At 43.5% G+C, this 21744-nt stretch overlaps 2 protein-coding genes across 4 annotated transcripts; one reads left to right on the forward strand and one right to left on the reverse strand.

Moving 5' to 3' along the window:
• Positions 1 to 1865: 1865 nt before the first annotated feature.
• slc38a10 (solute carrier family 38 member 10) lies at positions 1866 to 20079 on the forward strand. 3 transcript variants are annotated; one of them, XM_041066767.1, is made up of 18 exons: positions 1866 to 2070; positions 2273 to 2548; positions 3363 to 3480; positions 3749 to 3794; positions 4034 to 4127; positions 4335 to 4478; positions 6156 to 6280; positions 10351 to 10453; positions 10889 to 11071; positions 11793 to 11904; positions 13171 to 13277; positions 13367 to 13520; positions 15129 to 15299; positions 15390 to 15833; positions 15934 to 16020; positions 17039 to 17059; positions 17458 to 17598; positions 17678 to 20079. In XM_041066767.1, the coding sequence occupies exons 2-18, from the start codon at positions 2459 to 2461 to the stop codon at positions 18964 to 18966; spliced, it is 3429 nt and encodes a 1142-aa protein (XP_040922701.1). In that variant the 5' UTR covers positions 1866 to 2070; positions 2273 to 2458; the 3' UTR covers positions 18967 to 20079. The 3 variants fall into 3 exon arrangements, with proteins under 3 accessions (XP_040922701.1, XP_040922702.1, XP_040922703.1); XM_041066768.1 differs by lacking the exon at positions 6156 to 6280 and adding an exon at positions 7015 to 7139; XM_041066769.1 differs by lacking the exon at positions 17039 to 17059.
• A 30-nt stretch (positions 20080 to 20109) lies between these two features.
• Positions 20110 to 21591, reverse strand: ndufaf8 (NADH:ubiquinone oxidoreductase complex assembly factor 8). The gene is made up of 3 exons (XM_041066770.1): positions 21318 to 21591; positions 20501 to 20611; positions 20110 to 20408 (listed from the first exon to the last, which is right to left on the reverse strand). The coding sequence occupies exons 1-3, from the start codon at positions 21396 to 21398 to the stop codon at positions 20388 to 20390; spliced, it is 213 nt and encodes a 70-aa protein (XP_040922704.1). The 5' UTR covers positions 21399 to 21591; the 3' UTR covers positions 20110 to 20387.
• Between the last annotated feature and the right edge of the window lie 153 nt (positions 21592 to 21744).

Genomic DNA, 21744 nt, shown 5'->3' on the forward strand with positions numbered 1-21744 from the left:
ACACTGGCCTGACCCCCTGTAACTGCACTAATACCCCATCCCATGGCCTTTGGTCTATCTTGAGGGATTAGGTGCAGAAAGACACACATACAAGCACAGATACATCCACATACACAAACATGCACACACACACACACACACACACACACACTTAGGAGCGCGGCAGGCCTGGCTGAGGGTCTACCTTGAGGGATTAGGTGTAGAGAGACAGGACCCTCCAGCCAATCAACCGGTCTGTCACATTGATTTTGAGGGGTCACTAGAGCACAATGGCCAGGGTTTTCCTGTCTTAACCTCTCTGATCACACACATATGCACACACACACTCATACACATGCACACATGATGACAATAACTTTTATTTATATCACATACGTAAAAGGCAGAGCTGGAAAGGTGCTTTATGGGTGGGTAAAAAGCAAGAATAGCAAACAATGAAAGGTAAAAATAGAAAGCACAAAGAAAAAATAAGCCTGAAAAAGTGTGTAAAAATAGAAATCCTGCAAGGATAAAAACTTTACAAATACATAAGATTCAAATGTTTATTATTCAAGTCTATAAAAGTGTGTGTCAGAGGAGACTCTTAAAAATGATACTGAATGAATCTACAAATTTTCAGACAGGACTCCCCCCCCCCCCCCCCCCCCCCCCACACACACACACTATTACGATTCAAAATTCCCCCCCGCCTGCCTCTCAAAGCTTCATCACATCCCTGCTTCTGCAAATCCTCCGTCCCAAGGGGAAAGCACACCCGGCTGGGGGGAAAGCTCCCAGGTCATCCCCCACTTCCAACCCCTCACAGTCTTCTCTTTCCTGGTCAAACAACACAATAGTCAGAAAGGGCACCGTGCAGACGCTTTGGCTAACGGAAATAAAGCGGGCCACTGCCAGCAGCATTTCAGGTGCTCCAGGCTGACATTATTCTCTGACGTCATCCATGATTACCCTGTTCTGTTTTGGTGTTTTTTGTCCCCCCCCTCCCCTCACACCTTAGCCCTCACGTCCCTCTGTTGCCTGTTTCCCTTTCCGGAGGGGAATCTCTGAGGCATCTGGAAAAACAGGATTCATGCATGTCTGCTGTTATTGTTATCACTACAGAAACCGCCAGTGGTGGAAGAAATGCTCACAGTTTTTACTTAACTAGACAAAGCAATACAACAATGCAAAAATTTCAAATGAAAGCCTTGCATTCAAAATCCATACAAGCAAAAGTACAGTAAACACTGATTGAAAGATGGAATAGCATAAACGCTACAAAACTATGAAATATTAGATAATTTGACCTCTATGAACCTGATTTAAATGAAAAACAAAATAAATTTCTAGAAATTAATATTATTTTTTCATAAAGATCTGAAGTAGATGCTAGCAGGAGTCAAAGCCAAAAAGGCTGGGAATCACAGGTTAAATCTTTAAAATGTTTTAATGCAATTTCTTTTTTAATGTGAAGTCTTCATTTGAAAAGTAACTAGTAACCACAGCTGTTACATAAATGCAGTGGAGTGAGACTGAAGTACATTTACCTTTGAAAATGTAATGGGGCAGAAGTTAAGAAAAAGAGCTTTAATGGGTAATATAAATGCAAATAAAGTGCAAGTACCTCAAAACTGTATTTGCGTAAATGTGCTTCCTGCCACTGCAGCTTAATGTAAGAGACAAAAGAAAGTTCTTCAAAAACTATAAAATCGTGAAAATCCTGGAAGAAAGTGAAAGGAAAGGAAAAGAGAGGCTCAAAGCTCAATTCTTCAACTCCGTCTGTCTAATGGCAGTAAAATTATGTGACCACTAGTGGGCGCCAAAGTATTTGAACAGTATCAAACCCGGCAGACCGTGCCGTCTTCTCTCACCTCCTCGACTATAATCCGTACTTCCTGGATACGCGCTCAGAAAAACAGGCAGGCTGGGTGATATTATAACCTTACACCGAGTTTCCGTAAACCTGTAGTTTATTCGCACACATGAGGACTTAAATATTCCAGCGATAAATGACCGTTTAATACCACGACATTACCGATGATAACGTAAAACAGGGCAGGGAGGCGGAGGGCGCAGAAGTCGCACAGAAAGGTGTGTTAGTAATGAAACTACATACGGTTAAAGTTAGCATGCTAGCTGAAAGCTTCAGTCTTTTATGACCTGTTTGTGCGTTCATTTTTAATATTTTTTGTGTTGGCGTTTGTGTTTGTGTTTGGCTGCTGGGTGTTTAACTGAACAGAGAAAGGTTCAAGTGTGTCAACTGTTAAACTCAGCTCTCTGCGTTGTTCCCCAGAGCGCCACGTCATTGATCAGCGGAGGAGTCAGAAAAACACAGCCGGAATTTAGTCCGAGCCCCCGCTTTGGACCAGAGATTAGTCGGTGACACTGCACCGTTAGCCTACAGTGTGCTGCCTTCTCTGGGCTGTTTTGTTTTGTTTTGTTTGTTTTCGGGAGGGGACCAGTCAAGGAGCGCCTGAAAATGACGGCGTCCAACTCGGGTCTCATCATGAACGTGGTGAACAGCATCGTCGGAGTCAGTGTGCTCACCATGCCCTTCTGCTTCAAACAGGTGGGTCACCTGCGGATGTACATAAAAGTTTCCCCGAGAAACACGGTCATTTATACTGGCTAGATCAATAACGTAAATAAAAGTAGCACCATAAGTCTTGCATTAAACGTTTTACGACAACAGAAGTATTAGCAACAAAAGTATACTCAAAAAAATTTTCTCAGCCTTTTACACTCAAATATCTTAATTTCTAATATAACACATGAATTCCTTTGGGAATTTGTTTCAGTGAGTCTCACACCATCAATCGCCATCAAGCTGTTACACTCACACCTTGTGCTAGTAACAGACATAGGCTATTTCATCAGTAGAATTATCATAGTGATTAGTTTTCTACTGAAAATGACAATGAAAACTAGCTGTATTTAGTATAGCCCTCATCATTTGATGCTCTTCTATGGCTTTTTCTATGCAGTGTTGTCACACAGGTCTCAGTTAATATTTTATCACACTCTCTGGAAGCTAATTGTTCTCTTTATCCTATGGGTGGATCAAAGTTAGGTCACTTTGCTCTGTTGCATGTTGTGTATATCCTGTTCAAGGACAAGTTGTGCATTCTTTTGTTTGATCATCAAGTGTGTGTATAATTTTTCTCAGACATTTCCTTTCAATAGACTCATGTGTTTCCTCCTTGGACCTGGGCTGGAGTTAATCAATTTTAAAGACTAAATGGAGTCAATATACTGTAGTTTAGATACCAGCCATGTTAGCCAGGACATTTTCACATTTTGTATTTCAGTAAGAAGACCAGATTTCAGGACTGGCCTATGAAATGAATGTGTGTATGACATTTGTTAACTCTTTGCTCTCACAGTGTGGGATAGTGCTGGGAACTATTCTGTTGTTCTTCTGTTCCTGGATGACGCACAAGTCTTGCATGTTCCTGGTCCATACGGCCAGCAACACCAAACGGCGGACATATGCCGGATTGGGTGAGTTAAGGTTGCAATAGAAACTTAAAACTTCATTTACAGAAACCACATCACTTCTCACAATAACTAATAAACAAGAATCTCGCAGGTTATAAGTTCAAACTCCTGAAATATAATACACACAGGAAACAGCAAGTCTGTTGGGAATGCCAGACATGGCATGGTTATGCTAGTTTGATTTTAGATATTATCAGAACAGACTATTTTAGGACAGCGCCATCTGTTTGTCTCCATTTTGTTCACACCGATATCACTTCCTTATCTGCAGCCTTCCATGCTTACGGGAAACCAGGAAAAGCACTGGTGGAGACGAGGCAAGTCTCATTATTTATTCACAACACACATTATGTTGTATTTTAAATGTGTTTTAAGTGTGACTTTATTTTCTGCAAGTCATTATTACAGACCCTAGAATATAAGGGGTTAAAGTAAATATAGCCTAGAAACAAGAATTCAAAGGTAAAATAAAACAGATTAATTCCCAAAATCATCGACACTGATAACAGTTGAGATTCCACCTGTCTCTGTGTCTCCTGTCTCTCTGTCCTTGCAGTATGATTGGGTTGATGTTGGGGACCTGTATTGCCTTCTACGTTGTCATTGCTGATTTGGGCTCAAATTTCTTCGCTCAGCTGTTGGGTTTACAGGTTTGAGATCATGACTTTTATACATTTTGCTACATTGATCGATCAAATCATATTTTTCATCTCCATTGTTCTCTTCTGCTTTCTTCGTAGCCAAAATACTTAAAAGCTGTAGCAAATGTTTGAAGCAACAAGCAAACAATAGGTCAAATCTGAAAGGAAGTTCATACGAAACAATGTTGTATTATCATGTGACACCACCCTCTAAAGGTGACGGGCAGTTTTCGCGTGCTGCTGCTGATCGCCGTGTCTCTGTTCATCGTGCTCCCGCTGAGTCTGCAGAGGAACATGATGTCCTCCATCCAGTCCTTCTCCGCTATGGCTCTCATGTTTTACACCCTCTTCATGTTCACGGTGAGGACACCCTCACACAGACAGCTACACTCTACACAATGCATCTGAATAGACTGCAGTGGAAAGCCATTTTTGGCTTTGCTTGCAAAGCTTAACAATCAAAATGCATGAGGCAGAGCTGTTCCTCTGAAAAGATAAAAAGTCACCATCAAGTCAGCTGTGCAGTACAGCACAGGACACAGTTTACAGTATTAGAAAGTGCAGTGATATTCTGACATCTACAGCAATGAAAGATGATATTTATTTAAATAAATCCTGCTACAGTTAAAAGTCTATAAAAATTATATATATACCAAATAAATCTATCAAAGCAGTGGAGGACAGTTTTTCTTGCACCATTTTGGGTATCTACTTTCTTTATTTTGTAAATTGCTTATAGGTATTTTGTTCTTGCATTTTTGTGTTTTTCTTAAGTACAGGAGTTGATTCTGAAGCAAGTACACTTTTTGACATGCTTTTCCCCCCAACAGCATAGTGCATATGAATATTACAGACATGAATAGGTCTCTCGTGTATAACCTGAATGGCTCACCTTCTGTTTTAAACTGAAACTTTGACTGTCTGAATATTCTTTGGGCAAATGCCATTTTGTTGTGCTCTGTGTTGATTCCTTCTTATTTGCTCCATTATACTATAAGTCTTCCTTACTGACACGATATTGTCTTGCTCCTCTTTTTTTTTTTTTTTAAAGAGCAAATACACACTAAATCACATCAGGCAGAAAACAATTGCTGCATTGCTTTTTATAGGCTGAAACAAAGCCCTTTCCTCTGGGAAGGAGACACCACTTGGAAATTGGCCACCAGAGACATTTTAAGCCCTGTAAGTGCAGAGTAAATGGTGGTCAGATGGTCAGTTTCACTAAATCACAAACCATTGCAACAGGTTTATCGTAACAGAATTATCTTTCTGTATTTTCTCATTTGAGAAAAAAAACTTGGTCTACATCAGATATGTCAAATGCATTTTATATACTTAAGACTTTGTCCAGACTTATTTTCCTGGCCCATTCATTTGAGATGCTATTTATATGTCTAATGCACTTATCATATAACTTGTATTTTTTTAATTTTAAGGAATATAGCTCTGTTCTCTTATCCTAAGTCAGTACAACATTGTCATTTTTTCACACCTACCATACAAACCAATCAGATTTAGGTTGGAGAGTGGTCAGAGGATAAAAGCTTAAATCCGGAGACCAGTCCAGCAGCACTTTTCTGCCTAATGTGGTTCAGCTCATTTACTCTTTAAATGTGCACACACACATAGTTTGTGTGTGTGGCTCTGTCATACTGACCTGTAGTGCTGCTTCCACAGACTTCAGACTGCTGTTCACAGTGTTCCTTTGTGATGTGACTCTTAGCTCCGTAGCATGGCGATAACCTGGAGCAGTGGTGTGGTGTGTGTCTGGCTTTAGATCCAGGCCTGGCCCCAAGCCCGGCCCAGTCCAGACCCCTAACCCTCTAACAGTGACGTATCTCCTTCCCTCCCTCCTTTCATCCTACCCTTCGTTTCTCTCTCGCTTTCCCTTCTGCTCATTGCACTTCTTTACTTCTTCCTCTTCTTCCCTCGTGTCCCCTTGTTCCTCCTCACTCCCCTGTACTACCTCCTCTCCTCCTCTACACCCTGTGTTTGCTCCCCTCTGTCCTGCTGTTGTTTCTGCTGCTGGTGCTTTAGATAGTGTTGTCGTCTCTGCGCTACGGCATAATCTCGGGCTCCTGGGTGGAGCGGGTTCACCTGTGGCGCTTCAAGGGCGTCATTCAGTGCCTGCCCATTATCGCCACAACCTTCTGCTGTCACCCGTAAGTAAACCACGGAAACCACCCCCAAAATAACACCACCGTAAGGGCAGTGGGGGGAAGTCCGATGTGTTCCTTGCAACCTTAAGCTCCTTTACCCCACCCCCTCCCCACCCACCCACTTACCTGAACCTTCCGCCCACTCTTCTCATTCGCCCCCATTTTTCACCTTTAATTCGGGTTTGGTCTGAGCCATTTCAGCTCTGTGAGTGTGTCTGTGTGTTTGGTGGCAGTAGTAATGGGGCAGAGGAGTGTAACAAAGTGAAAGTTGTATCTTTGCTGCGCTCCCGCCACCGCTCCATACTCAGGATGAGCAGCCTGGGTCTGGGCGTGGACGGCTGGAGGGTTATGGAGTGTTCTTCTGTCCTTTGGGACTTTATGAGGTAATCAAAGGAGCAAGATGTAGGAAACACATGCTGATCAAAAACCTGTGGGGTAGTTTTTGTTTTGTTTGCCCTTTCATATTCTTGTTTTTTTTAAATCAATTTTGCAATTTCATTGTGATTCATCACTTTCATTACTCGACTTTTTCAGCTACGACAGGTTTTTGTTCAGTATGGGGTTTCCTGTCATGTCTCTTTCCCTCTCTTCATTCTCTCTGGTTTTCTCCCCTCATTCATTACTTTCATTATCTGCCGTCAGCATGGGTGCAGCCCCCCTCGTCTTCCTCGTGCTCTCCCTCCCTCTTGTCTTCATTTGGTTCGGGCTGTAACTCCCGCCCCCCTCCTTCCCCTCAGATGGTGCTGTCCTCGTTCAAACATGGGCTGCTCAGCGGCTGGTGGCTAGGGCAGGTCAATGTGGTGCGCTGGGAGGGTGTGTTTCGCTGTCTCCCCATCTGTGGGATGGCCTTCGCCTGTCAGTCGTAAGTACTCCTCCCACCCCTCCACCTGCACAGGACCATGTCATGAAACTGATGTCAAATAAGACTATAAAGGAATCTTAAGGTGATAGCTCATTGACTCAGGATGACAGTAGTCCTAAAAGTATGTGCTGAAACATGGGCTTTTCCTCTCAGCAACACAGTGAGTTTAATCTGTCATTTCTCCACGTAGAATCTGAGCAAATGTCACAAGTAGTGCATGTGTACTTATATCATTCCTTTAACCCACAGTGGAGGGTTTGGGGTGAGTCTGTCATGTAAACTCACAGATATGAGGTGGTTGGTAAGGGGATGTGTGGTTGCAGAGGGAGGCTGCTTTCTTTGCTAATGTGCTTTTCGCGGTCAGCTCATCTGTTTCTGCTCCACCGTTTGATCTGACCTCTTTAGAATTAACCTGGGACTTCAACTGCCTTTTGTCCATGACACTGCTTTTGTTTTTATCTGATGTGACGAGAATAAAACTCAGTTGGGCAGTTATGGAAAGCAGACACACGTTGGAAAACAGTGCCATTCAGCTGTCAAGTTCATTTTTAAGAATCACACTTAAGTCTCTTAGGTAGAATTTTCTGCAAGAAAAATAATTCTCTAGTTTGTAAACTGATTACATAAAGACAGAACCTTCTGTTCAATTTTTTCAATTAGTTTTTCTGATTTGAAACATTAAAATATATTAAAAAAAAATTTCCCCAGATAGTAAGAGGGTTTTCACGCCAATCTGCATTCCATTAACTTTCCCCACAGTCATGGCAGAGATCACACTGCTACATGTCACTTCTCACAGCTTAATCAGAGCTTCTCTGAGTCACCATATTCATTTATTTCTCCATTTTCACCCATCTGCATGCTCTTTCACCACCTCCTTTGTCCTGTCCTCTATGCTTTAGTGCTTGCTCTGGGATTGCGGGGAGTTGAGCAAGTTGTGGGTAACATGTGAAGGTTTAATGGGATCTGGGTGTGAGAAGTCTTGTCTAAGATTTGAATGCATTGCTGGGGAAGGATGTAGGGAGTGTTACGGTGCGGTCATTAGGGGCCAGATGTTTGGGTGGTGGTGGTATGTGGGTTTGTTTGTGGGAGAGTGAGTGAGGTAAGTGGCAGGAGTGGGTGACTGCAGGCCTGAGAGTGAAACGAGACTTTAATTAATGTAATCGCACAAAGCCAACATAACATTATGGTATGGCGGACGTGTTCATTAGTAAGTGAGGTGTGTGTGTCTTAGAAGAAGAAGAAGAAGAAGAAAGTGTGCGCTTGTGTGTGTTTATGTATGTGTGTTTTGTGTATTGGTTCCCACTAGTGGTGCTGAGTGATATTTGGCAGGGTGATTTCTTGGCCTGTGGTCAGGCCGAGCGAGGCAAGCGCTCCGTCAGGCGGCAGGCAGCTTAAGCCAAACCACTAATCAACACATTGGACTGCCGCCATCTTACAGACACACACTGATGTATTCACAGGCTGATTAAACAGCTCTCAGCACATTGGATTTTTATTACATTCATGAAATGTGTTTACTTTCAGTTAAAACATTACTTAACATCACCATTATGACGGGATGGGAGCTGGCCCTGTTGTTTTTTGGCTGGTGTGTTTGAATTGCGAGGAGCAGTTAGCTCGTAATAGAGGGACATAAGAAAAACATGTGCGGTGAAAATGTCCCTCTGTGATGCTACTGTCAGCATGCTTTCAGCTCCAAGTTAATGATATTATCTGCGCCGCACACTCTAGCTGCCCCCTCCCTCCGACACACACACACACACTTCCACACATTCACTTTAAAGAGCTTCTCCGTCATATTTCCTCCGTTTAAAGGGCAGCGTTAAAGCAAATAAAAACACATTAGCCTCTGAGTCAGGACTATTGGGTGACCATTAGATGCTTTAGCTCCCCACTTACAGTATGCTGTTTTATTTAACCTTGGCTCTGAGATTTACTGGTTTGCGGATTAAACAAGCATCAAGGAATAGCACCACGGGACAGTGCCTGCTCATAAAACCAGAGTGTGTGAAAGAGAGACAGGCACAGAGAGAACGAGACGGCAGGGAAAGTTATGGTTTCTTGCTCTCTGTCTCCCTCTTTCTCATTTCTTCTCTCTGTTTCTTCCTTTCACTTATATATATATAGCAGGGAGAGAGAGAAAGAGAGGAGGCGATCACAAAGAGTCTGCCAGGAAAGTTTATAATGCTGTAAAACCTGCCACTAACACTCGCTGTTATATATAAAGCCTGTAAATTCACTGCTTAATGTGCCGATGGTCCCCTCTGCACCGCCGCACTCTCTTTTAACACAGAAGAGAAAATGACAGAGACACCTGGGTTAACAGACAGACAGACAGTCACAGGTTCAGCCTCAGCCCACCTCAACTACTGTCACCCATTCTGTCACACACACACACACACACACAGGCCCACTTCTTACATATTTCACCCCCACTGCCATGACATTACTTCCATCTACTGCCATTTTAAAAATCGGCTTCAATCGGGAAAAAAAAGGAAACATGTTATTAGTGAGTTCATAGTAACAGTGTATTCACAATATGAAAAAAATCCACATGCTGAAATAGTTGTTGTATTCATGTGTATTTCAGATTGACTTACAGACACACAACTTGTATGTTGATGTATTTTTTACAAGCGTCTAAATTATGTCTGGCTGTATGAGTCTGCATTCACTGCATTCGCTAGCATGTGTGACTTAACAGTCAGTCAAACAGGAAAACAGAACGTACTTAAGCTTTGTAGACAATACTGATTTTAATTTAATGTTACTTATGACTGCCTTACAGTGTTAAAATTTCAAAAAGAAAAAAAAGAAATCACTTGTCTGAGTACGATGCTGACAAGGACATGAGGACAGTGATGCATCACTGAATGGCACAAATGTGCCCCCATATGGCTGCTCGTTAAAGGAAATCTACAGAGCAGTTTCCAGTACCAGATTTTAAGCAAGTAGCTATGTAGACCATGACTGAGCAGATGTTTGAACAGAAAAAAAACACAATTCTGTCCATTCATGTAACATCTATGGGACTACATTCCTCTCCCTCCCTTCTAGACTTTGGAGGGTAAAGTGCTCATAGCCAAAGTTGTATGTCTGATAATTCAGACAACACATGAATGCGCGACGACTGTACCAGTGTGGTGATGTGTAATGCGGCACACAGAGTTTTTTTTTTTTTTTCTGGGCTGCTTGTCTCTCACAGGCAGGTGCTGCCGACCTACGACAGCCTGGACGAGCCGTCCGTCAAACGCATGAGCACCATCTTCACCTCAGCCCTCAACGTAGTCACCATCTTCTACATCACCGTGAGTGGAAATGGCACCTCCATTCACACCAGTCACAACTGTCTCTGTCGGTGCTTGTGGTTCTGTTATGTTACAGAGCATCTGCTTGTCTTGATCTTTTTCAGGCACTTTCAAATCACTGCCTAAAAAGTTTCTGTATGTTGTCAGTTACTATTTTTGGTAACTGACAACATTTAGTTTCACAGGAGACATACCTCCTTGTGAGAAATCCAACAGTTTTTAAATTTGTCTGAGTAATAAAATCGGTCTTTTATTTCTAGTCTTGAAAGTTGACAACACAGCAGATGTCTTATGCTTGTGCACACTGTTTCATTTACAAAACAAAGACGAGCATAACCCCAGTTCTAAAGAAAAAAAAGAACTTATGTTCATTTCTCCCTCTTTTGCTTTCCTCTCAATCTGGCGTTCATTCCCCTCCACTTCTCTCTAAACCAGGTGGGGTTCTTTGGCTACGTCAGCTTCACAGAAAACATCGCGGGCAATGTGCTGATGAACTTCCCCTCCAACCTGGTGACAGAAATGATCCGTGTGGGCTTTATGATGTCTGTGGCTGTCGGATTCCCAATGATGATCTTGCCCTGCCGCCAGGCCATCAACACCATGCTTTTTGAGCAGCAGGTGAGCCCAAATATCACACATACACTTCTTGTATAGGGTGTGCAAATGGACCAGGGCACCAGACAGGGCTTGTTTATGTTGTTGGTTACCTACCTGTGGAAGTTGAGACACTCACGTCCTCTCTTTTGTGTAGTTTAACGGTTACAAAATCAGAAATGTTTTGCTCCATGTAAACAAAACAGAACCCAGTGGAGCTGTGGATGTTAACTGTGACGTCTATAGAAGTTTTATCATATCCAGATGTGAGCGCAGGCACATAAACTCATCTGACTTGTTAAAATCCTGTGACATTTACTATTTCTTATGTAGTTTAGAAGGATTTCTAGCATATACAATGTTCAGGGAAGTTTTTTGGGAGCTGTTTCGTCATTCTTTGATGTTCAGAAACTGCACCATAAGCAGCCATCTTTTTTATCTTCCAGTAAAATAGGAAGTCACGCTAGTTTGTGTTTTTTGGTGGAAATCAAACCGGGAAGGCGGAAAGTACTGGCAATGTAGTGGCTGCGCCACATCAGTGAGTGTAGCAGAGACGCAAAGTAGTACAGGCTGTGTGGCGTGTATCATCAAGAAGTGAAAATCAACTTGTGCCCTGGAAAAAAAAAAAGAAATTCCAATCGAATTGGAAATTTGAGATTGGTTACGCTCACTGCTTGTTTTTCTTTCCCCTTTTTTTGTCTTTTCCTTCATTTCTCTTTCTCACTCCTCCGTTTCCATCCTACAGCAGAAGGATGGGACGTTTGCTGCCGGGGGATACATGCCTCCTCTGCGTTTCAAAATGATCACCCTCTGCATTGTGTTTGGCACCATGCTGGGAGGCATTCTCATTCCCAACGGTATGTCCTGTGTGTACGTGTGTGTGTGTGTGTGTGTGTGTGTGTGTGTGTGTGTGTGTGTGTGTGTGGGAGTGTGTGAACAATTGGGCACGGATTGAATGAATTAAAATTGTATGTGTGCTCATACATGTGCAGCTCGCTGGCTGGAGGTCTTTAAGGTGCATGTGTTCCTTTATGTGGGCGGAGTAGCCGGGGAGCTTTACGACATGTGTGAATGTGACTTTACGAGTCAGTGACTGTCACACTCTAACACAGTCCTTAAATCAGGGCCCTAACTTTTATCTCCTTTTAGACGGGCAGACAGGAAGATAGGGCTATTATTCTCCCAGACTCTCTGTCTCACACACCCACTTAAACACACAGTCACAAAATCCATGTACACAGCAATACTGTCTTCTGTCAGGTTCTTTGAGTCTTTCCGTTCCTCTCACAAACGGCTCCAAAATGGTGGAGATGTAAAGGTTAGCATGGGTTTATGTTTTATTCATCCTTTTATGTGGTGGCTGTTTGTTAAACTTTTGATCGGGTAGACACACACACACCCATGCACACTCACACACACACAGTGGGTTTGGATGGCTCTTTGTGTGTCTAATCAGACTAATAGACTGAGGAGAAGGGAGGTAAGGACCCTGGGGAGAATGGACACTAAATCTGAGGGAGACAATATGGTGTCCGTCCTCTGGATGAACGATGGGTTTCCGGGCCCGACGCCCAGCCAGCCCGGTCTGCAGAGACAGGGGTGGGGCCAGGGCTCGCTGCTGCCAAGATCAGGGTGCCATGGATGGGTAGCCAGCATGGGTCTGGATGGGGGCTGGTTGCGAATGGCAGAGGCAGGTATGAATGGAGCTAGCGATAAGGAGCATAGATTTGGGGAACTGTTTACAGTTCTTTGGCAGAAGAGAAATGGAACAGTGTTCACGGCGGGACACAAACCTCTCAGCTCTGGCCGTGTTGGTGCCATGGTTTGCCCAGTGGCACCCAACCTTATTGATTTGACATACCCCCACATTCCCAGCTGGATAATGCAAGTATTTATCCATAACTTTTAGCTAATTATTTCAACTTTTTATTCAACACTTTCAGCTAACTGTTTCACCAGTTTATCCATTTATTTCTGCTCATTATTTCAACAGTTTGTTTATCACTGGTACATCGACCCTGACAGCAGTAGGATTACCCCCCTGGGTACAAGTACCCCTGGTTCGGAATCACAAGGACCACAAGATAATCCCTGTGTGTTTTTTTTCCCTTTTCTCTCTTTAGTGGAAACCATTCTGGGTCTGACTGGGGCCACCATGGGCAGCCTCATCTGCTTCATATGTCCCGCTCTCATCTACAGGAAAATCCAGAAGAATGGCATCATTGCTCAGGTTACAGAGTCAGAATTTGCACTTTTCGAATGATTTTCTCATTGAAAACACAAGTTTATTCACTTCTCTTCTTTCCCTCTATCCTGTAGCTGGTGCTTTGGGTTGGTCTGGGCATCCTGCTGATCAGCACCTTTACCACTCTCTCAATTTCGGCAAGTAGCCCTGGCACCAGAGTCCAACCCCCTTCTCCTCTAGCGGCTAACAAGAACAAGGTGCTGCTACCGGACCCCCATGAACTGCACGGTAAAGATCATGACATGTGCTAATGGCTGGCAATCACTTATCTACTTGACAGACTGTAGATGAAAGTGGTTTACTAATGAGCCATGGAAACATTTACCTCAATGGGCTGGAGCCAGGGTTGTCTGCAGCATCTGAAATTGGACAGCAGTGCTGCATGTAATTATTTCATGCAAAAGGCACCAGGGGCACAAGAGACATGTTTGTTTTTTGTTTTATTTTCAAAGTTGTGGACTGACTGTGGCGCCCTACAACAGCAGCAAGAAGTGAATACGAGCCAGTAGCAAAGGGCCGGTGAAACTAAAACAAAAGCACAAAGCCATAGCATAAGGAAGGGTCTCTTTCATCCCTGTGAGAAGAAAAGATGGAGACAGACAGAGTGACTGATAGACAGACAGACAGGCAGGGTGAGGAGATAACCTCTTGATAATATCTGAGAGCAGCACTGAGTGCTTGACATTGATGGAGCAGGAGTGATGCCCTTCAAACTCCAGCAATTTCTTTCTACCTCTCTACCTCTGTTAATTTCTCCTGCTACCCCCCCCCCCCCACCCCACAAAATACATTGTCTGCACCCCCTCCTGTCTCCCCCATATCTCCTGTGGCAGCTATAAAATGCCTGCAAGCTCTCGCTGTATAAAGGAAAGGGGCTGATATGGGTTTGGAGAGGATACAGACAGAAACAAATAGAGATGAGACGTAAAGGACAACTGTGAGATTATATTCTCAGTTTTAGGGTGAAACAGGGGGGGGTTTTAGTTTCACTTCCTCCCCTTTACCTCATGCTTCTCCAATTGCGTCTTTTTCAGACGTGTTCACCTACACCAGCAAAGTCTGTCTACCTCCATCTGTGTGATCCTTTCTGATTATCTGAATTTATTGCTTTCTTCCATGTCTTTCATCCATGTGAAACTCATGTAGTGCCACCTGCACACCTGTTTCTCAGTTTCAATTTTAATTCGGCTCCGTTTTTATTCTCTTCACTCCCTCTCGCTTATTTATTAAATTGCACCGATTGAGTGTGTCTTGCCATTGTCAGTGTTTGCTGCCACCTGGTGGATCTGCTCATCAGAAATCAGCAGCACAAAATCAGTTACAGCTGCTGTGCACGGGCCATGCGAGGTACTTCTGGGTGTTAATTTATTTTAATGCCAGCAGTTAATGTGTCCAATAAACACCACTGTACAAGAAAATAAAGAGTACATTTCCGAGCAAGAGATAAATATATCACAGTACAATGCAGTAATTTCACTTTTCTCAGACAGGAGAAAATGCTGGAATAAATGAGATATCACATTTATGGTTTTCTTAATTTAGTTGCAGTAATGTGTCTCATCATTTTCAGACTGTCGGGGTGAGAAAATACAGCAAAGACAAATAAAAAGCCGACAAGGAACGGTACTAAACAAGAGAAAAAAAATATCCCAGTGTGAAAACTCATTTGTATAATTGTATAAATATATTGTAAATCTATAATTAAATGACTTATAGTTGTTTTCCCTCTACGGGGACAGTTTGGCTAAATGATCTTGGGAATACGTTGCAAGTCTGATATTTTCATAGAGGTGAGACTCTGTAACCATAGACTGTGTTTTGTGTGTCTGCCTGCAGACAATCCTCCAAACAAGAAGCCAGTGGAACTAGAAAAGCCTGACCTTCCAGCTGTGGAGGTAGTACAACCTGTGGAGAAGGTCCAGGCTGAGCCCCCCCAGATTAAAGGACCAGTGGAACCACCAAAGAGGAAGGAGGAGGAAGAGGTGCAGTTGGACCGTCCCGATGCTGGTAAGGAAACTGAGCCAAAACTGCAATCTTCTGCAATCTGGATCTTCTATCAGCGGTGTAGAATTGGTGATGTTTTGTCTGTTTGCTCAGGTGTCGCGGTACCAGAGGGAGAGGCCCACCGCCACGAACCACCCATCCCTCATGATGAGGTCAAAGTAGACACAAGAAAGAATGACGAGAAACAACCTGTTGGAGGTGGAGGAGAAGAAAAAAGAGATGAAGAGCATGGTTTAGGGCACGCTGTGAAGGTAGAGGACGATAAAGAACAAAAGGTTGAAGAGAACGCAAAGCCTGCAGAGGTTGTTGTGAAGAGAGAAGAAGTAGATATGGGTGGAGGTGAAGTTCTGTCCAATGAGGTGCTGGAGAACCAGGCGGCAGAAGCAGGCAAAAAGCAGGACGTTCTCCCGCTAAAGGACGTGGAGAAGCTCGATCCTGTGAAGGATCCTCTGGCAGGGAATGCAGTCGTGGGGGCCAATCAGGCTGCGGTGGTACAAGTCGATAAAGTGGGCAAAGCGCCAGATGCTGCAGGGAAACGTGAGTATTTGTCGTTGTCCTTGTAATGGAAGGAAACTGGAGGGAAAGGAAGCTCTAGGAAAATTTGATATTGACTTTGTGATATTTGGTGATTCTTCAGCTCAACTTCCCGAAGGAGAACATCGTCCTGCTGCTGATGAGGCTCCTGCTGCAGACAGCAAAGACACGGGAGATGAAAAGATGGAGGGTAAGAGAAGAAAGACAAGGAGAGAAGACATGAGCTTTGAGTCTTTAGTCGCTTACTCGTCTGTGGAAAAATTAGACGAACCCAAATTTGAAAAAATCACCCTAAAACAAGCTGCACTGCAAGGCAACTTGTGTTGTAATCTAAGATGTAGCTTCATAAAAATATTTTTATCCAGCTGATTTAGTTTTAGTGCACATTTTGTACCAGCAGTCAACAATCATACTGCAAAAATGAATAAATAAATAAGTCATGTAGTGGAGGGTGGGGATACCAATCTCTCCACCAACAGTTGTCCCAATGGACCAGAATGCAGTGCAGCTGCAGCTTTGTGGGGGCAGTGTTTATAGCCTATGAAATACAGTGGTCCTTTGACAGTAAAGCCCAGCACATGACTGTTCTCTGTGTCGCCCCAAGTGTGGAAAAAATGACAACATCACTATTGAGTTGTCTGCTGGCCCTTTTTTTTTGTGTACTCGACAGAAAGCCCTGATGTAGTCCTACTTCAAAGTTAAAAATCCAGGAATTGAAACACAAGAGACAGAGGCAGGTTGTGAGAAAGGGGGCACAAAAGAATAAATTACAACACTGATGACGAATGGGTGGGTGGTTATAGGTGGGTTTTACCTTTCATTAGCTAATTCAGGCAGTATTGTAATAGACTTTAAAGGGTTTTGTTATGGTCTGCTGTGTGCTGTTTATGCCCCTGCCGCTCGTTTCCTCATTTCACTTTGCTTGTTTTATCTTACGTAATCTCATCTGCGTAATCTGTTCTTGCTTATTGTGCCTGTTTTTGAAGGTACTATGGAGCAAAACACAGGGGAGAGGTGTCTTTCTTTTACTTCCTGACCTGGCTTGATACTTTCAGAAGTCTTATTTTTTGGGGGGGGGGGGGGGGCTTTTGGTGACTCTTTTTCTGTTGTTTACTTTTGCCACCTCCCTTTCTCTCTCTCTCTCTCCGTCTCCATCTTTACCACTTTTTTTTCTTTCTTTCTCTCTCTCTGCCGGACTCCTATCACAGTGATAAAAAAGTTGGTTGCAGGTATGAATTCCCTCTTGCTTTTTCTTCTGTTTGCCTCGGCCTGTCATTCAGATGTTCTGTTGTGCAGTCAGTGGACCATTTATCCATTAATAGATATTTTTACATATTCATATAGTGCATTTTTTTTTTTAATCATATAACTAAATAGTTCACCAGTGTAGAATTCACCCACTCACCCTCTAACATAGCTTGTGTGCTTCCCATTTCAGTTGATGTTTAAGGCTACAGTTTAGACATGTGTTTGAAACAGTGGATTACTCTCTACTTCCCATCCTCTCTTACATAGAGGTTGGCCGTACATCAGCCTAACTGAGCTTCTTACACATCTCTAACCAATGCATATATACCTCAGAGGAGTTTGGGACTTGTTGTAATTCTTCATTTCTGTGTCCATGCAGAGGGACAGCTCGACCACGCTGTGCTACTGCAGGTGATTAAGGAGCAACAAGAGCAACAGAAGAGACTTCTAGACCAGCAGGAAAAACTACTGGCTGTCATAGAAGAGCAACACAAGGAAATCCACCAGAAACAGCCTGCTGGTGCGTATGCACTTTATTTGTTCCAGATATTAGTGCTCACAAAGACAGAGAGTGTAAACTAAGTGCTTATATCTTAAAGGTGCTGCTGAAGGCGATGCAGAGAAAGGCATCCAGGAGCACTTGGAGGTGATGGAAGGTGGAGCAGTGAAGCCCAAAGACTCTGGACTGGCCTCAGACCAGAATAAGCCCAAGGAGGCAGCTGGAGCTGAAGCTGGAGCTCCACAGGGTGGAGTAGCTGGGCCTCATGCTGTGGCCCAGAATCAAGCTCAGGCCGGGATTAAGGCTGATGAGGCCGGGAAACCTAAAGTAGTTGCTCCAGCTGCTTACAAAGAGGATCTCCATGTTGCACCTGGAGGAGAATCTCATAAACAGGATGAGCTGGGGGCGAGGGGAGTGCCACTGGGGAAGAAAAAACCCAATGACAATCAGCCTGTGCCTCAGAATGATCAGGTAGCTCAGCTTAAAGATGAAGAAAGAAGTCTAGACAAGGAAAACGATCTTAAAAAACAACAGATAGAGAAAGAGGTTCAGGCAAGACTGGAAAAAGAACAGCTCGAGAGGGAGGCAAAGGAAAGGATGGCCAGGCAGCAGGAGCTAGAGAAGGAAAAAGCAGAGAGAGAAAGGATAGAGCAAGAAGTGCAGGCGAGGTTAGAAAAAGAACGGCTGGAGAGGGAAAGAAAGGAAAAGCTGGCCAGAGAACAGGAGTTAGAGAAGGAGAGGATAGAGAAGGAGGTGCAGGTGAGGTTGGAGAAAGAGCGGCTGGAGAGGGAGAGACAGGAAAAACTGGCCAGAGAACAGGAGTTAGAGAAGGAAAGAGCAGAAAGAGAGAAACTCGCACAGCAGAAAGCTGAAGAAGAGAGAATCCAGCAGGAGATTCAGAAAGCAGACAGTGAAATACATGAGAGGGCGAGGAAAGAAAAGGAGGCAGAGGAGACTCTGGAGAGGCTGGCCCAGCTGGAGCGAGCCATAGAAGCCCAAAAAGCTGCACAGGGGGCCGAGAGAGAAGACGGTGAAGCTTTGAAGAAAGGAGGACGAGACCTCAAAGAGAAAGTTGCTGCTCAGGCGGACCCCAGAGAAGGCGTGAAAGACGGTGCTGTCAGAGGCGAGGCTCACCCCCAGGGCTCCCACGAGAAGGTCAGGGACCAGGGGGAGATGGATCTAAGGCGGAGGCGTAGGGCAGTGGGACCAAAAGAGGCTGGAGGGCCCCCAGAGGACACTGGGGTGTCCAGGGGGGTGCCTGGGCTGGAACCCCTACTGAAGCTGGGGGGCTCAGACCTGCATGCGGCCCTGGAGGAGCAGCTACTGGCCGGGGCGATGGTGCACTCACGGCAGATTAAACAGGCCTCAGAGGATGAGGGAGCGAAATAACACACGTCAGACACACACACACACACACCTAGATTCTCATTTAATGGTCAAACTGCAAGTTCACACACATTGTACACCTACAGGACCTCCTCATACTGTGGACTATGATATTGTTGCCTTACATCTCTTGCCTTCATGGACAAAAGAGGAACATTTTCTCTTTCTTGATACTGTGTGCTCTGGAAATAACCCAAAGTCTTTATTAAAGAGTAAAGCGTATGTAAATGTTAACTTATTTTTGTTTTGTGGCAGAGAATTTTGAGGAATTTATTGTTGAAATGTATATAAATCTATGCAAATACCCTTAAATGGAGTGTTTTAACAGGGCAAATATATTAATGTTTGTATGTCACGTTAAATGTTTTTTTTAATCCACCAGCTTGTGGACTCTGCCTTTCTCTATGATGTGTGTTTGTTCTTTTATTGTGAGTTTTTGTTAGAAGTTCTGGTCAGTGTTTGTGTGTTCATCTGTTACTCTGAGATGTAAATATTGTAAATCTGTTATGTTTCATTGTGATCAATGTTCAGGGTCTCTTTGAACCTACATTTACCACGTATTGGATGTAACGTGAATCCGGGCCCTTTCATAAATATTGTTTCACATTACTTTCAATTGAAAGTCAATGAATTCAACCTCATGCTGGAGCAGTGAGGATTACACTGTAGCCTTACCGTTTGATAAATTGTGGACCATGAAGCAGCTCGATCTGGATCCACGACTCTAGTTGTTAATCATTCCATCTTCAATATCCCTTCCTTGATTTATTAGTGCCTTCCAATCCATATGCTGCAGCAATGATGGTTTATAAGAACGAAATGTGGCAGTTTTTCTCAATTTGTTTTTTTTTCTTCCACATGACCCCTCTTACTGTAAGAGTAATTTTAATATATAAGATTTGTATATTGTGTTCAGGACAGTGGAAGAAAGTCTGGATTATGTTTGTAGTGTTTATTAGTAATTCAGCTTTTATGAAAATTCCTCCATCAGTTAGCACTTCAACACACGTTGGACCTTTGCTTTGTACAAGAGGCTATTTTTCTGACTATTTTTCTATGTGCATTGTATTTCTGTACATTTTGGTGAGATAAAAATAAATAAAATATCCAGTTCAACCATGGCTGTTGGTCTTTGTTCAGACAATAGATCATGTCAGCAATTTTTTATTCACATCTCAGAGTTAGAAGGATCTTGCGTATTCTAGGAAGTGGCTGCACTGCTGAGAATTACATGGCTTTGATTGTTGGCAGCAGTGTGCCGTTTCCATTTCAACAAAATGTCATCATAAAAAACTGTCTGTTGATTCTTCAGCCTGTGATACACATCAATTAACACTTGGAAATCCACGTCTTCTGCCACACGCTGAGTTTTGAGGATTCTCCACTGCATTCGGTCTTCTTACACAACCCAGGGCGGTTTCCATTTATTTGGCTCTTTTCTTGGCCTGTAATAAAAACAAAAATAATGATGTTTAAATGATGACCATCAATCACCTCTAAGTAAGACCATTAGGGGGACTGCTGCTTTGCCACTTACTGCGTTTGTAAAGCAGGTCTTCAGTGCTTCAAATTCCTTGGCACAGAGATCCTTCTTCAACTCCTGTTTGCCTGTTGTGGTGGCTGCCACACACTTCCCATAAGCTGCTGTCTGAATCACACAGAAGTTGACATTAGACAGAGGAAAGTATAGGTCCCCTGTTTTTGTCAGCGGGGTAACTGCATTTCATTGTACAGTCCTGTATCAAACCGAGCATCAGAATGGAGAAGAAAGGTGATTAAAGTGACTTTGAATGTGGCATGGATGTTGGTGCCAGACAGGCTGGTCTGAGTATTTCAGAAACTGCTGATCTACTGCGATTTTCCCACACAACCATCTCTAGGGTTTACAGAGAATGGTCTGAAAAAGAGAAAATATCCAGTGAGCGGCAGTACTCTGGGCAAAAATGCCTTGTTGATGCCAGACGTCAGAGGATAATTGTCAAATTGCATGAGCTGACAGGAAGTGAACAGTAACTCAAATAACCGTTCAATACAACCAAGGTTTGCAGAAGAGCATCTCTGAATGCTCATCATGTCAATATGGACCAATATCTCTGAGGAATGTTTCCAGCACCTTGTTGAATCTCTGCCACGAAGAATTAAGGCAGTTCTGAAGGGGGTCCAACCCGGTACTAGCAAGGTGTACCTAATAAAGTGGCCGGTGACTGTATATACCAATACATGTTGAATAATTTCAAAAATACAAATAGTAAAGTGGTTTACAGCTAAACAAACACTTGGAGCCACCTTGTAAGTTCACAATTGACATGTTTTGGGGCACAAGCATCCAGCTGAACTGAACCATCTCTGCTCACCTCTCCCGCACACTGTGCAAAAAGTTCGGGGAAAAGTCTTATTTTGTCACGGCTGCGACTCCAGACGTTTGACCCAGACATGGTGCTGTTCAGGTGTTCACTGAAGTCCCTTATGTCTTTCAAGTCAAATGAAAAGCAGGATGGGGATGAGCCGATAATTCAGAAAGCGCCGCTGCTTCACAGTTTGTCAAATTTAACTGCAAACATGAAAAATACATATCAACAAACAAACGAGGCATACTTCTGTACCATAGACAGCGCCATATTGTTGACCCTGTCATCAAGGGAACGTACGGGAGAATATTCGCCTATGTGATTCGCTCATATTTCTGTCCATTAAAATGCCCACTCCAGCTTTCCTGAAGCTGATTCGCTGTTTTTCGACCTTGGGCGTCACTAGAACGCCAATAGACTTTAGGATTGATAC

The sequence above is a fragment of the Toxotes jaculatrix genome, chromosome 21 (genome assembly GCF_017976425.1).
Source record: "Toxotes jaculatrix isolate fToxJac2 chromosome 21, fToxJac2.pri, whole genome shotgun sequence".
NCBI lineage: Eukaryota > Metazoa > Chordata > Actinopteri > Toxotidae > Toxotes > Toxotes jaculatrix.